This window comes from Pseudonaja textilis, chromosome 1 (assembly GCF_049901715.1).
Source record: "Pseudonaja textilis isolate UNSWEBS1 chromosome 1, rPseTex1.2, whole genome shotgun sequence".
Taxonomy (NCBI): domain Eukaryota; kingdom Metazoa; phylum Chordata; class Lepidosauria; order Squamata; family Elapidae; genus Pseudonaja; species Pseudonaja textilis.
In genome coordinates, this window is record NC_141990.1 from 323583426 (window position 1) to 323599987 (window position 16562).

Below are 16562 nucleotides of genomic sequence, written 5' to 3' on the forward strand. Positions count from 1 at the left end.
TTATTTTTATTTTTTCCTCGCATTTTTGCAATCAGTGCGATTGGAGTCGAAAGGTGGTCTCCTTTAGAGCAAGGTGTAGAAAGGACCGAGGCTGCTGACAGTTGCTCCGAAGAGCGTCCAGGGTGGCTGTTTATTTTTAGGATGCTCAATTTGCAAAGATGGGCTTGGCCGCCTGATGGCGGGCGAGGGTTTGAGTTCTCTCTTGAGCGCCATCAACTGGCTGCTGGCTGTTTTGCAGTGCCCCCCTTGAGTTAGTTTGGGCCTAGCTAAACTGGCAAGATGGTGGGGTCATTACCCTTTGATTAGAAAGTTCAGACTCAGAGGATCAGAAGGGACCTTGAAGGACTTCTAGTATAACCCCCAGCCTAAGGCTGGAGTCCTCAAATCTTGGGACAAATTTGTCTGAAATGGTAGTTTCCTGCCTAAGCAGGGGGTTGGACTAGAAGACCTCCAAAGTCCCTTCCAATTCTGTTAAATGGGACACTGAGGAGTGCACATCTAACGCTGTTATTCTATTCTATTTCTATTCTATTTATTTCTATTCTAAATTGTGGTCCAAACTTTTTTTTTTTAAAACTTCCAGTGATAAAGCAACTCCAGTTGTTCCACTGCTTAAATAGTTCTTACTGTCAGGAAATTCCTCTTTTATTTCCTGATTGGATCTCCAACTGAAGAGATTGGATCAGCTAAACAAGGGTTTCATAGAGCTGTCATTATTTTGCGGCTGTTGCTTTGGGCTTGTGGCAAGTTGGAAGCACCGTTGATACACAAATGAATAATTTTGTTATTGCAGTTGTGGACTTTCCCAGAGAAAACACGTGAAAATGGTTGCTACTCCTTTCTTCCCAAATCGTTCTTTTATTATTAAAAAAAAAAACACCTTCCAAGCCTTATATTATACATTTCTGTATTTCCTGGTGGTCTCCCATCCTTAAAGCTAACTCCAATTCATTTTTGTTGCAAGATCAGTCAAGATTGGCTGTGAGCTAGCTGCTAGAGAAGTTTTAGCTTTAAACCAGAGCACCGTGGATATCAAAGAAATTATTCTATTAAAACATATTCCCAGAGAGAATACGCAGCTATCTTTCCAGCAAGGTTAAATGTGGCAACTATCAGCATAGTTCATTTGCAGTCTTTTGGAAAATAGCAAGCAGGCTACCACTGAGGGTCTAACCAAGTTACTTGTCCCTAGCATTTGTTACTGATCAGTACTTTGGAAAATGAAGGTTACATCAAGCTATTGAAGCTAAGAGCCAGTCAATCTCTCTGTCTAGTCAACTCTGTCAAATTGTTGTTGAGGAGGAAGATGTGTTGGATATGTTTACTGCCTTGAGTTATTTATAAAAATAACAAAAGTAGGATACAAATCTATATATATAAAAGCAAAATACCAGTCATACACCTTCACAAAATCTCCAGAACCATAAAGCCTACCAAATTTGGCACGTATGTTCCTCTTGGCTTCTACAGTAAGTGCTCACTAAGAAAGGATTTTTCAAAATGACCATCAGAGCATTAATATTTCCTATATTATTATTAACACCCTCTGATGCTAAGGAGTTCTACTCCCCCTCCCCACCTGAAAAGAAATCTGTTCCAAATGCAAAACACAAGCAGAGGAGTTTCAGTTTCAGAGCACCAAGCAGCTTTAGTACAGAACAGTTGAGCTAAGCCACGCCCAGGCTCCTTGCTGTCTCCTTGCTCACACCGCAAATACTGTTTCACTTTCCAAACAGTCCTCAACTCTCTCTCACACTGACAGGACACTAGCCAGATGAATACCGATGGATGCTGGTAGGCAGAGGCAGAATTTTTGTCCCCTTATTTTCCTTACCAAAAAGTAAGCCCGACCACATAAGTTTCATAGCGAAGCACGGGTATCAAGCCAGTGAATAATAAATAAAAGCTATTGTGGGTTTTCTCTCTTGAATGCTATAACAACAGTCCTGGAAGGTAGGGCATTATCATTCTTGCTTTACGTTATGGTTGACTAAAAAGCAGATGGAAAGCTGCCAGACCAACATCTTTTGCCCTGGCTCAGAAACAGAGATGGAAGTCACCTCAGAGGTCATCTAGTCCAATCCCCTGCATTTTGCAGCATCTGCTGAAGCTTAAATTCATACCGATTCATACCTCCTCCTTTTATTTTCCTTTGCTTAATCTGCATGGAGCCAGGAGATCCAGTCTGAGCTTTGATTCCCTTCCCCACTTCCCGCACTCTTTGCAAATGTTTAAAAATATTTTGTGCCTCTGCATTCCTCGAGAATTACCCAAACATGCCAAATTCTTCTTTTTCTTCCTTCTCGGTAGCATTGATTTGTGTCTTGCCATTGTGGGCAGAAAACATCCCTCTCCGTTAATATTTTTTTGGATGGGCAGTTTTTGGGGAAAATATCCATGACAGCATTTATTCATGCTGTCAGCATTTATTCATGCTGTTAAGCCACCCAGAATCAGTTTGAAATGAGATGGATGGCAAATAAATTTACTAATCAGGAAGGAAACAAGATAGGTGACAGATAAATTTAATAAATAAATATAAATACAGGTAGTTCTCGACTTAGAAACAGTTTCTTTAATGACCGTTTGAAGGTGCAATGTCACTGAGAAATGACTTATGACCGTTTTTCAAAGCTATGACTGTTGCAACAACCCCATGGTCATGGGATCAAAATTCAGACACTTAGCAACTGACTCATATTTATGACGGTTGCAGTGTCCTGAGATCCCCTTTTGCACCCTTCAAAGTCAATGAGGAAGCCAGATTCGCTTAACAACTGTGCTAAAAACTGCAGTGATTCATTTAAGAACGGGTAGGAAAATGGGGAAGAACTCACTTAAATGTTTTGCTTAGCGACTAAAATTTTGTGCTCAATTGTGATCGTAAGTCCAGGACTACCTGTAATAAAGAGCAACCGAGTTTCTGCTGTTTTTGAGGTGCTGGGAAAACCTGCTGAATGAACAGCTCTGGAAGAGGAGGTGTTCTGACCTAGGCTTACCCAACAGCACGAAACTTCTCATCCCGATAAACCTCTTTTATTTAGTTTACAGTGAATTCCTCTCCAGCAAAGTCCCGGCCAACAGTCCTTCAAGAGATTCCACAATTACAGACCTTTACCAGGCTTGGAGAGTTGCCAGGCTGGTATCTTTCAGATGCCACACTGTAGCAGACAATAATCTTCTCCCAAATGAACTAATTGTCTCCTGCAAAGCCCCACTCCCCTTTCGCTCCTCTTTTATCCCCTCTGGGAGGGGCCATTCACTGTCCACCTGTGGCTTCACTCCCAAGTCGACCCTTGTTCCTTAGCTCTTCCCTTCTCCTGGCAGCTCTGCACATGCGCACATTGGGAACAGGCTTCAGCTGTTCTGCCTCACTTCAAAGGCAGCTGATAACTGTCAGACGGCCCAGGCCCCATCTCTGTCTCATATGCAGACCACTTGTCAGAGCCCAGGCTCCAGGACTGGCCCATGTTCCTCCCCAATCTCCTCACTGTCTGAATCTGCTGCCAGCTCCACTGGCGGGAGACAACAGGAAGGGGGAAGGTGAAGGAAGAGGAGAAGGAAGAGACAAATTTAATAAAAGCCGATTTAATCCAATCCCTTCTCAGGTGACGTTCTCTAGAGTTGATACTTGCAGGGACCCCAATTACCCCATTCGTCTGGAATAAAGGAAAGACAGAAGGAATCTGCAGGACTTAGAAACCCTCCATCGATTGTCAGAATTTCCATTTGCTGCCTCCACGGCACTATTTGAATACCGGGGAGGGAGGTAGAATGGAAAATACGCCTGTGTTTTCAATGGGCAAAAATAGAAGATGTTCCCAGAGGAAAGCCGTGGAACGGATTCTCTCAGCAAAACACACCATCGCTGGGAGGGAGATTCCGTGCTTAGAATAGCTCCTAACGGCAGGGTTTCTCAATCCTGGCGGCTTGAAGATAGGTGGACTTCAACTCCCAGAATTCCCCAGCCAGCATTGATATGCTGGCTAGGGAATTCTGGGAGTTGAAGTCCACCCATCTTCCAGTCAGGAAACCCTGAAAAAGTAGTGATTTTAGGCTTCCAAAATACAGGAGCAACCCAGGGATGGGTATTCTACTGGTTTGGACTGGTTCGGGTAGTTCTGGTGAGCATTTGGCCCAGCTCACCCACCCAATGCTCTTTCCTGTGCTTTATTTCCTGGGTTTTTTTTTTAAGCACAGCTGATTCAAGAGTCAGAGCAGTTTGCCGTGCCTCCACCTTTTTAGTCCCAGGGGCTGCAGTAGAAAGTGAGTTGAAAATTGACTTTTTAAAACATAACACCAATCTGGTTGTTACACTGGTTGAATCGTTCCACTGGAGCAGCCAAAGCTGGGAGACAGTTGTGTGAAGGAGAACAGAGCATGACTGTTTAAAAAATCCCGCTTGAAAAATGGTATTTTTCGCCCTTTGGCGATGGTCTGTTAAAGAAAAGTTGGAAAACAATCCGCTGGAGGTGAACGTGGCTAGCTGCAAACAGTACACTGTCATTAAGTCAGGCACAAGTCACCCCTTCCCTTTGCCTGGTGTGGGAATAATTCGCACTTCATCTCTCGTACCCGGTGCACAAGAGGGTTGAATTAAGTTTCTCATTAATTCGGATTTGTTAATTACAAAAAATTTGTACAAAAAAAAGTTCAGAGGAGAAGCAACTGATGATTAGGGGACTGGAGGCTGAAGCATATGAAGAACGGCTGCAGGATTTGGGTACGGCCAGTCTAGAGACAAGAAGGGCTAGGGGTGACATGACAGAAGTCTTCCAGTATTTGAAGGGCTGCCACAAAGAAGAAGGAGGTCAAAACACCTGAAGGCAGGACAAGAAGCAACGGGTGGAAACTAACCAAGGAGAGAAGCAACCTGGAACTAAGGAGAACCTTCTTAGCAGGACCAATTAACCAGTGGAACAGCTTGCCTCCAGAAATCGTGGGGGCTCCATCACTGGATGTTTTTAAGAAGAGTCTCTATAGACAGTCACTTATCTGAAATGGTATAGGTATAGGGGGCTGGACTAGAAGACCTCCAAGGTCCCTTTCTAAAGGATTCTTTAAGCACTTGGTTTTTCTGAACAGAAACAGAGAGATGCTATCTTTTGCTAGACAGCGCCCTCTGCTGGGAAGGAAAGTCTCTCACGGTTTGGTACTCAATGGGGGAAGTCAAGGGGAGCCTCCTCCACTTACAGCCACAATTGAGCCCAACGTTTCTTAAGTGGAGTTTTGCCCCATTTAATGATCTTTTTTGCCAGTTAAGTGAATCACTGCAGTTCTTAAATGTGACTCCAAGGGGTCACATGACCCAACACTGCAACCGTCATAAATAGGAACCAGTTGCCAAAGCATCCAAATTTTAAGGTTTGTTTGGAGCTTGGGTTTTGATCACGTGATCATGGGATGCAGCAATGGCTGTGTGAAAATCTGTCACCTTTTTCAGTGCTGTTGTAACTTTGGTCACTAAACCATCATTAAGCCCAGGACTAGCTGTGTTGATTAGTCCTCTATTTATGACCAGCCACTTAGCAACCATTTGAAGTTGCGACAGAACATCCCAGGGATACTTGACCCAGAATTGAAGTTCTGATGGTGGCCCCCTCCCATGGCCACACACTGCCACTTCCGGTGCTTAGAACTGGGACACACGTACGGACATTTGCAGTATCCCACGTTTTATGACGTTTTGACCAAAAACAGGCGTTTACGAAGTGATTGTTTGCTGTGGGGTGTGCTTTTGCCAAAACCCAGCAGTGAGTTTTTGGCATAACTTGAAATCACCATCGATTTGCTCAACTGCCACAAAAACATTTATAAAATTGAGTCAGTCCCATAGGTGACTCAAGTTCATGACCATGATGGACACTCGTAACTCAAGGATTACCTGTATCCAGCCTTTGGTCTAAGTAAAAAAGGAGAAAATGAATTTATGTGCCAACCTGATAAAATGTGTGAATTCTTTCTTAGATGTAGCTGCAGGAGAATTGGAAATCCGGTGGAATAATCCATTTCTGCTACTTGCATGCAGACTGGGAGTCTCGATCTTACGGACATACAGAAAACAGGACTTTGCCCAGTGAGGTCACTATGGCCTGCAAGGAGTCCATTGGACCCCTCCCCACTTCTGTTCCGTGTTTAGATTCCTTCAGCGTAAAAGCAACATTAATCCACAGCCGTGACTCTCAAACTTGGCAACTTTAATAGGAGGCATGGACTTCAATTCCCAGAATTCCAATCAGTCAGGCTGGCTGGGGTATTCTGGGAGTTGAAGGCCGTATCTTAATTGCCAAGCTTGAGCAAATGATTAATAAAGGTGCTTAGGGACTCCAAAGTGGTATTGGAAAATTAGAATTGGCACGATAGGATATATTTGGGCAGGAGTCCACCCTCCTATTCAGAAAAGGGGAGAACTAAACAGGTGATAGAGAACTAAATCATTGGTCTCCTCTTAAATGTGCTTTTGTGACCATGTAGGGCTGCACGGTCAGTTATTTGGGACATTCTCAAATGTGCCTCTTGACTGAAATATGCTGGGACACTACAATCTGTTGGGAGGAACCGACAGCATTGATTGCAGGAACCATACAGGAAATTGGCATCCAAGAACCAAGTTAGAATGAAAGAAGCTATTAAACCCAGTTTAAGGGTTTCATTCCCTTGGGATACCATTAATGGTCAGTCACCTCTGGACACATGTACCAAATGGGAAAACCTTCCATGGATGAGCTACACAAAAAAAAAAACCCTTATTTTTCAAACAATTAAGAAACTTGCAGAAAAAAAGCTGTTTTTGTGGCATTTAGGTGGGCAAAATAATCAGCAGGCTAAAAATATATAGGCTAATGCATGTTTATAGAAGATTTGGTTTTTTTAAGCTCCAAACCCCTTCTAGATATTTTAACACCAAGCCCAATAATCCTCCCAACATCTGTCCTACAGGAAATTGAGAGGTTTATATAAAAAAGGATTCTGCAGAATTAAGAATGAGGCGGTTTTCCCATGAACATTATGCAGGGAATTTCATGTTTGGGAGAGAGAAAATAGAAGCTCCATCCATCCAGGGATTTTTCTGGTGTTTATTGTAGAACTGCACATCCAAGCCTAGCTTCAAGTGGGCCTAAATCTTTGGTTTAAACCCAGACTAGGGGAAAGCAACCCATTTACATACTAGGTTGAAAGCCTCTGAACACCTAGCTTTTTATCAATAAAATAATTTATCAACCTGCAATTCTAGCTACATAATTTTCGAGACACCAATTAGATTAGCCTCATAGAAATACTCAGCTGTATTTTTGTAAAACTACTCAAGCTACAGCTAGTCAAAGCTTGACCTCATAAAAGCCAGTTTCCTAAAACTTCAGAAGCTACAAATAGCATCTGTTGGGACACTTGGTTCCACAGCTAAACTAGGATCCTTGTGTGATTGCTTGTCTCCACCAAATAATGTGCAACTACGTTAAGTTGGGAAACCCTTGTTTAAAAGAGCTGCCGCAATTGTTTCAACATGTTTGAGGAGGGGAATGTCCACGCCCCTAAGCCTTTGCTGAACAGTACTGGCCTTATTGTGGGTTCTCACAAGCAAAATGAGCGACATGTTTTTTTTAAAAAAAGCTAGAGCTCCATAAATTGAGGAATGCTGAACCCTTTTGCTTAAATAAACTATGAGAAGTAGCTTCAATTTAATGTACTAGACAAGTTATAGACTAAAAACTAGGGGGGAAACGTATTACTGTAAAACTGGTTAACCAACTGCATTGTGCAAAATCTCGTTTGGGAGAGAAGTCAACTCTAAGCACTTACGGGACTCATTTATGTCTCCCCCTTATCAATGGATAGGAAAGGCATATTCAATTTCTACTTAGTACTAAAGAATATATGATTTTAAAAAACCCACCTTTCCAAATAATTCAAAGTTCCTATTTCTCTCACCACCACTGCTAGGAGGTGGGGTGGATTGGGATGAAGGAACAAATTACCCAGCTAGCTTTCACACAAAGGCAGGGGTGTCAAACCCGACTGCATCATGGGCAATATCCGGCCTGTGGTCCGCCAGCAGTTTGACAGGTCTGCAAAAAGGGAATACAAGGACTGGATTTCCTTGAGAATTACCCTCACAATTATAAACTTTCACACCACCCAAGTTTTTAGCCCTATTGTTTTATTAGGTTCTGTACATGTCCTCTTGGATCATTCAGAGCATTCTAATTCACAATCCTGTTTTCCATCAAAATTGCCATGATCCTTCTCAATCCTCTTCCAAGAAACATGCAGCTGAAAGATGGAGCAAAAAAGTGTTAAAATCTGACACATTGTTAGATTCAATGAATTTTGCTTTGGAATTGAAATTAAGGAGGGTTTTTCCTTTAAAGTTATCCAGGTCAGGTAGCTGAAGGCAGCCATTTCTGTAGGTTTTCTGCCATAGCAACCAAGGAGCCAGAGAAACCTTGCACAAGATCAGTACCTGTGTGCAAAGCTGACAGTTTCAGTTACGACTTTGGTCCTCAGCGTTGAAACATCCATTTCCATCTCAAGTGTCAGTTTCTTCCATCAACCTGCCAAGACAAACTTGTGTTACAAAAAATTGTATCCACCAAGCAAATGCTACAATTTCTACCCTGCCCACCCTTCAACAAGACAAGCAGCGTTTCCTACAAAGGGTCTCCACAAAGGTAACGCAAGAACCCAACTTGGGCCAACTGTTCCAAGACGCTTCCCTCGGACCGGCCAATGGCACCTGATCCCTCAAAAAGCAGTTAGTCACGGTTGGTAATGGCTGCTTAAGAACAGTGTGGGCTATGGGGAAAAAGTTAAAATGCAAACAAGATGGCGAAGAACATTAAGGTTACGTGACTTAATCTTAAATCTCCAGAGATGAGCAGAAATCAGCTCCCCATCTTTCATCTACGGTAACCCTACAGGCAAAGAGATGGCTGTACATATGCCCCCTTCTGTCCCACAGCAAAGTTATGCCATAAAAGCCAAAGACTCATCGTAAGGAAGAATTTTAAAAAATTAAAAAATGCTTTAGCTGAACAAGGTTGGCAGAAAAAAATGTGATTCACATAGGTTAACAGACTTTCCAAAAATAATTTATATATATATATATATATATGAGCTCTCAACAGGAGGAAGGATGCGGACATGAGGAAAAGAGTTACCTCGAATTACAGGACTATCCCCACATATGAACTAGCCAAGAGAGCAGCTTTCGTCTCAGAGGTTCTCTCTGTTGGAGGCACAACACTTCTTTTTCGCCAAGGCACTGCAGTTTTCCATATGCTAGCAGAAAATTCTTAGAACTTAAAAGGCAACGACAAAGCTAGCTAAATTAGGTCACAATTATTGGCCTTGGAACACTGACTAGTGGCAGCTGACCCAGTTAACAAGACTCCATTATGGACTAGCTAAATGTTTGGCTGGTTTTCAGTTAATAAGTTTTTGTTTTAATTAGCACGGAGCTACCCATCTTATTCAACCTAACTTTGCAACAGCATATTAAAATAGCAATGAGTGAAATCTAATTTCTTTTTTCAAAGGTTGGAACAATTCCAGCCAAAGCTAAGTGACTGTTTTAAGAGACAAATTTGTGAGGTCCTTCCAGTACTTTTGTTTCAATTCTCAAACTGCCCAATTGATGTCATTAGGCCTAATAAAGTATAGCATTAGCATTATTTACATTTTTGTTCACAAGAAATGTGAGGCCCAATTTTTTTCCCCTCAGGTATGGCCTTCCACTTAACTACTTTCGTTCCTATCTAACTGTACAGTTTCACGTTCATCCAGACTTGTGTTGTGCAGCAAGATGTAACATGTCAAGAGCAGATTTTTTTTTTCAGATGGACTTTTAATAGGCTTCGTGAAGCCAAAGAAAACTGTACAAGAAATCCTTTTTCACCACTTCAAAGTTACAACAATTGAATTAGGCATACTTTCTTTCAGTAAAAAAAGGACAATAGAAACAAACATTTTTTTTCCAATGAACTCATTGGGTAGTAAAATCTGCAGTCTCTCTGGGTTAAATTTTATGGCATACAAGTTAAAGTCTCTTAATGCAGGTTGAACATACAAGCAAAATTATTTCTTTAGATATATCAAGGTGGGTTGCCTTTTAAAATTCATACCCAGGCTACAGTACCTTGCTACACTAAAGGTTGATTTAATTTTTTAACAAAAAAAAACTATGCACTAAACAAAAAAAAAGAGTTCACAGCTTGCTCAGCTTCTACTGAACAATTAAGGTCCTTTCTTGCTCAAAAGAAAAACAGATATGGGGCCCCAAACCTTCCGGTCTTTTTTAAAAAAACACACACAAAAAACTAAAACACATACACGCCTTTGCTCACAAATGAACTAAAATCTTAAGTGCTTTAAAAAATTAAAACACTCAAAAAAAAAAAAAAACCCAGCGCTTTCTTTGAGTCCGAACAGACCATTACATATTAGAAGCTGTCAAGGCCGTGTTATTGACAAGATCAGAATTGCGAGTTTACTACAAAAGTGAGAATACAAAGGAGATGACTACACAAGAACGATTTCAGCGAAGCTCCAAAAATCTTTATAAATACAGCCAATGGAAGGACGATCTTGAGCCAGGAAGGTTTTTTATTCGTTGTGTGTAGCTGAGGACAAGAAGCAGGCAGAGTTGTAAAGGCACTGAAGCACAGACAAGTTCCAGCAATTTTTCCTCCCCTACTTGTTTGCCAAGCACTTCAAACACTAGCTTGCTATCTTCGTCCCACCCATTTTGTATTCTTTTTCCTTCTGGCTTGAGGATTCTGGGTGTTCTTTTCAGCTTCAGAAAACTAGTTATGGATGCTTTGCCTTTGGATCCAACTAGAGCTACACATGCATTAAATGAGAATTTTTTGCTTTTCCGTGGCACAAGTGCTTAGGGCCTCTGCCAAAGGAGTGGTGCCTCTCATAGGCAGAGAAAGGCTGCCAGCAAAAGCTCCAAACAAACCTTAAAGTATTTCCAAGATTGTCACTGCAAGATCAAGAGTGGCTCCATACATTCCCATGTCAGCACATCCGCCTTCCCTCATGATTTAAGACTTACCGTAACTGTCATAACTGTCTCTATAGGATCCTCCGGAAGGCCTGTCTCCATAGCTTCCTTGACTTCTGCTAAGGAAGGCAGAAAGGCGGCAACAGGTTCACTAAGCATATCAATAACTATGAAGCACACAGGACATTAAATCTCATGTCAGGTACATACCTGCTTCCATAATAGTCTCTGGATCCACTGTATCCCCCACTTCTAGATTCAAATCTGCTGCCCCCATAACCTCTGTCTCCAGAACCTGGAAGAGAGAACAATGCAAGCACTGAAATAAATTCAAGCAACTCTATATCAGATGCTACAAATTACTGGAAAACAGAACCTCACCTCTGGAAAATCCACGGCCTCTCCCTCGGCCTCCACGGAAAAAGCCTCTCCCTCCAGCTGATCCCCCTCTGTATCCACGAGACCGGTTTTCAGAGGACTTGCCTGCTTGATCAACTCTGATCTGGCGGCCATCAACAGACTAAAAAACAAACCTTCAAATCAACAGTGGTTCACAAACCTTACGAAGGTTAATATTAAGTTTTACTAAGACCACTTTTGGTATCAAATGACAATGATTATGAATCAACTGTTGCTGTATTTATAGATATTATCTAAGTGGTAAAACATTTTTAATCAATAGTAAACATGAAACATCAACCAATCACCAAGTCTATGGCTCTAATTCAACATTCAGCATGTTATCTCCCTTGCTTGCTAAAAGTGAGAGTAAGAATTCCTCACCTTCCCATTCATGGCCATCATTGCATCTTTTGCATCATCAATGTTCTCAAAAGTTACAAAGCCAAATCCTCTGGACCTCTGTGTTTCTCTGTCTTTTACAACAACAACTATAGGGAAGAGAAGATAAAGTGTGTATAGCTTCATTCCCATAAAATTTCCATGTGACAAATGCTACCAAAAGAACATTTCTGCACGGCTAAACACCCTTGGATTCTCAAAAAAAAAAAAAAAAAAAAAGAAACCATCTCTTATAAACTTCCAGCAGTATAAGTAAGAGGACACGAGGGCTTTTTTTTTTTTTTTACCTTCAGATATCTGTCCATATTTAGAAAACACTTGCTCAAGTGATTGTTCGTTGGTGTCAAAACTGAGTCCACCAACAAATAATTTTCCCTCATCGGATGCCATTTCTTTTCTGCAAAAGAAATCAGTCAATTTTAGTATTTGCAGGTTGTTTGGAAATCCAAGCCCAGTAAACACTTCCATTTTCGGTTGTATCAAAGATTGAAGTACAATTTTGCTCATTCATACAAAAATGACACAATTCCTATTACCTTCAGCAAATTTATATTTTAAATCTTGGGTAAGCAAATACTGAAAATGCTTTCTGAAAAATGAGTCAAGCTACACCATGTATTTTTTTTAATTCCTCAGCTTTGTTCTCCTTGTTTTGATACTTTAAAAAAATAAGCAAACACATAATTCTGTAGCTATGAGCACCTTTTAAGTTTACTTGAAGTACTCGAAAGTTCGGTTTATTAAAAGTTGCAACGCACTATTGTGTCAAAAAGAACATTAAACTTTGAAAAATGAAGCTACTTGGCTATAGATAAAAATTGGCGATCGATACAGGACACAGGCAAATGTTTACATATTGAAATATTCCACATAAAAGGGTAACATTTAGTCATGCGTCTTACTGTCTGGTTTCGTACTTAATTATATATATCACATATTTATATTTAATTATATATCCCGTCAATCTAACCTCAATAACGGTACCCTTTCCGCGCATGCGCGGCGGCACCAATTACTCCAGCAGAGGGCGCACGCTAACTGAAGCGCATGCGCATTTAAAAGCTCATTTCCGTGGTCCTATTCCGCGCATGCGCTTCCGTTATCCATCAGTCTTCTTTTCAGGCGCCATTTTGAGGTTTGCCCGAAAAGCCGGTTGGAAACCATTTTGTCTTTTCCGCAGACCACCATCCAACTCACTACCAGCTAAGACCTTGGTTAAGTCCTCAGTTAAGTCCTCGCACTTAAATAATAATCTTACCAATATTTTACCATATCCACCACCTGCCCCAATTATATTAACTAAAATTTATTTTCCGGGTTCCCTCTTCATTTTACGTCTATTTACATCATTATTTTTCTCATACACTTTTCCTTTACGACCACCACGCGCGACCCCCTTACCAATGTAGTTTAGCGGCGGCACAGACCAAAGTACAACCCTCGAAGTCCCAGCGCGAACTATTGGGCGGTTTGCGCGCGCTTCTCCTTATATACCTTCTATGAAGACCGCCTACTTCATGAATATGCAGATAACTCGCTTTGAAAAAACGGGACCAACTCTTCACTCCGCACGTTCCGCAGGCATGAGGTAATCAGAAGCAACGCTTCCCATTGGATAGCGTTTCATTAAATATTCATTAAAAAAAAGGAGGTGGGGTAGTGAAAGTCACTGCAAGAAAAAAGCCCTCTTCTATTCGCTGTCACGTGGCCTCATGAGTCACAAAAAGAAAGACGTGATTGGGTGAACGAGAACTAATACGTTTGGTTGGTAAGGGCAACAAGCCGCCCCAATTCTCCTCTCGCAAGCTGATTGGTTACCATTCTCCATCCTTTTTTACCAACAGCTGCAGTAGATGGTCACTGGGAAAAAAGTGGGCGTTGCACTAACGACCTACTTTCCCGCACTTGTCAGCAATGCGGCGACGCTTTGCTGCAGCAGACAAAGAGGATTGCTTCGACTGGGGTGGGGGAGGGGAAAGGCGGGAGTCGAGCGCCATCTTGGAGAAGGTTCGCGGCCCTCGAGACCGCAATCCATAGGGTGAAGACACCTCACTAACGCACACGAAACAATTAAAAAATAGCCGTTATAAACTGTTAAAGCGCTCCTAATGCATTTTACTGTGGGGGAGGAAGGACAATCCCTTCAGCTTCGCCTCGAAAGCGGTTTATAACCGGCGGCCAGATTTGCAACCAAACCCAAAAGCCGAATCGGGTGGCTCATTTTGACTTAATATTCCACCTGGGAACCCATCCCAGCTGGACACTAACCCTCTAGCTGTGTTAATGGGCCTACAATGATGGCTTGCTAGCTGTTGCAGCTGCCAAAAAAGCCAGTGCCAAACCTTGACTGCATTCACAGGAATAGTATCGAGATCTCCTGAAGTATTAGTACTTCAGGAGTACATACTGCTAGTATTAGTACATACTGCTTTAGTAAGGTCACACTTGGAATATTACCTCTGGTTCTGGTCACCACAATGTAAACAAAAGTTGAAAAAAGCAACAGATGATTAGATGTCTGGAAACATGACCAATGGTTGAGAATGGAAGAGAATGGAAGAGAATAGAAGAGAATCGAATACTTTATTGGCCAAGTGTGATTGGACACACAAGGAACTTGTCTTGGTGTAAATACTCTCAGTATATATAAAGAAAAGGTACGTTTGTTAAGAATCAAGAATCATCAGGTACAACACTTAATAATAGTCACAGGGTACAATCAGCAATCAAATCATACTAGGAAACAGTCACAAGTGGGAGGGGATGGGTGATAAGGAGTGGTGAGAAGATTAACAGTAATAGTACTGTACACTTTGTAAATAGTTGAACAGGGATGAGGAAATTATATGTTTAGCAGAGTGATGGCATTTGGGAAAAAACTGTTCTTGTGTCTAGTTGTTCTGGTGTGCAGTGCTCTATAGCGTCATTTTGAGGGAAGGAGTTGAAACAGTTTATGTCCGGGATGTGAGGGGTCTGTAAATATTTTCACAGCCCTCTTTTTGACTTGTTGCGCTATACAAGTCCTCAATTCAAGGCAGGTTGGTAGTAATTGTTTTTTCTGCAGTCCTAATTACTCTCTGAAGTCTGTGTCTGTCCTGTTGGGTTGCAGAACCAAACCAGACAGTGATGGAGGTGCAGATGACAGACTCCATCCTTCCTCCGTAGAACTGGATCAGCAGCTCCTTGGGCACTTTGAGCTTTCTGAGTTGGCGCAGAAAGAACATTCTTTGTTGTGCTTTTTTGATGATGTTTTTGATGTTAGATGTCCATTTTAGGTCATGTGATATAGTAGAACCTAGAAATTTGAAGGTCTCTACTGTTGATACTGTGTTGTCTAATATTGTAAGAGGTGGTAGTATGGGAGGGCTTCTTCTAAAGTCTACCACCATTTCTACGGTTTTGAGTGTGTTCAGTTCCAGATTGTTCCGGTTATACCATATTGTAAGAGGTGGTAGTATAGGAGGGTTTCTTCTAAAGTCTACCACCATTTCTACAGTTTTGAGCGTGTTCAGTTCCAGATTGTTCCGGTTACACCATGAGGCAAGTTGTATAACCTCCTGTCTGTATGCAGATTCATTGTTGTCTTGAATGAGACCAATCACTGTTGTGTCATCAGCAAACTTCAGTATTTTAACAGATGGATCGTTTGAGATACAGTCATTGGTATATAGGGAGAAGAGAAGTGGAGATAGCACACAGCCTTGGGTGCCCCCTATGCTGATTATACAGGTATCGGATGTGATTCCGCCTAGCTTCACCTATTGCATCCTGTCTGTTAGGAAGCTTATGATCCACTTACAAGTGTGTTCAGGTACTTAGTTAGAAGAGTGTCTGGAATGATAGTATTGAATGCTGAACTGAAGTCTACAAAGAGGACCTTTGCCGTAGTTATTTGGAGCTTCAAGGTGTTGTAGGATGTAATTCAGAGCCATATTAACAGCATCATCTGTCGATCTATTTGCTCAGTATGCAAACTGCATGGGATCTAACAGCGGATCTGTGATGGTTTTCAGGTGGGACAACACAAGCCTTTCAAAAATTTTCATAACTACAGATGTTAGAGCAGGGGTCCCCAACCACCGGGCTGTGGACTGGTCCCAGTCTGTGGAACATTTCCTACCGGGCCGCCGGTTTACTGGGCGCCACCATGTTGCTTGACAAAGTGCTTCCGGGTGAGCTTTTCCGGTTGGAAAGCGGCGTTTGGGTCCTGAAGGAATCCTCGCGGCTTAGTTTCATTGAAGGGGGGCGGCTTCGAACGAAACTAAGGCGCAAGGATTCTTTCAGCATCCAAGGCAAGGCGAGCCGTGCGACCGTCCCGAAGCCCATCGACAAAGGTACAAAGGAGGAGTTGAAGGTGGCGGGGAGAAGCGGGGAACGGCTGGCTGGCCGGTCGCTCAGCTCGCCTTGCCTTGTCATGCGTGCTGATGCCGGTACCGGGCCGCGGATCATTTTGTGATGCCGGTACCGGGCCGCGGCACAAAAAAGGTTGGGGGCCACTGTGTTAGAGCAACTGGTCTGCAGTCATTCAGCTCCTTGATGGAGGGCTTCTTTGGCACGGGGATGATGGTGGAACGTTTGAAGCAGGAAGGAACATAGCACATTTCTAGTGATCTATTGAAGATTCGGGTGAAGATGGGGGCCAATTGAGGGAACTAAGTATGCCTAAACAAGCAGAAGGGATTCGGGGTGACATGATAACAGTTTTCCAATAGTTGAGGGGCTGTCAGAAATAAGAGGACAATCCATTCTCTAAAGT

The 16562-nt window shown here is 42.2% G+C and overlaps 1 protein-coding gene across 5 annotated transcripts; it reads right to left on the minus strand.

Moving 5' to 3' along the window:
- Positions 1-8141: 8141 nt before the first annotated feature.
- On the minus strand, positions 8142-13266 carry CIRBP (cold inducible RNA binding protein). Of its 5 annotated transcripts, none has more exons than XM_026699098.2 (8): positions 13208-13266; positions 12094-12203; positions 11789-11895; positions 11387-11525; positions 11216-11300; positions 11057-11121; positions 8462-8552; positions 8142-8271 (listed from the first exon to the last, which is right to left on the minus strand). In XM_026699098.2, the coding sequence occupies exons 2-7, from the start codon at positions 12194-12196 to the stop codon at positions 8548-8550; spliced, it is 504 nt and encodes a 167-aa protein (XP_026554883.1). In that variant the 5' UTR covers positions 12197-12203; positions 13208-13266; the 3' UTR covers positions 8142-8271; positions 8462-8547. The 5 variants fall into 5 exon arrangements, with proteins under 5 accessions (XP_026554883.1, XP_026554882.1, XP_026554880.1 ...); XM_026699097.2 differs by having other exon boundaries at positions 11057-11124; XM_026699095.2 differs by having other exon boundaries at positions 8462-10619; positions 11057-11124.
- Positions 13267-16562: the final 3296 nt, after the last annotated feature.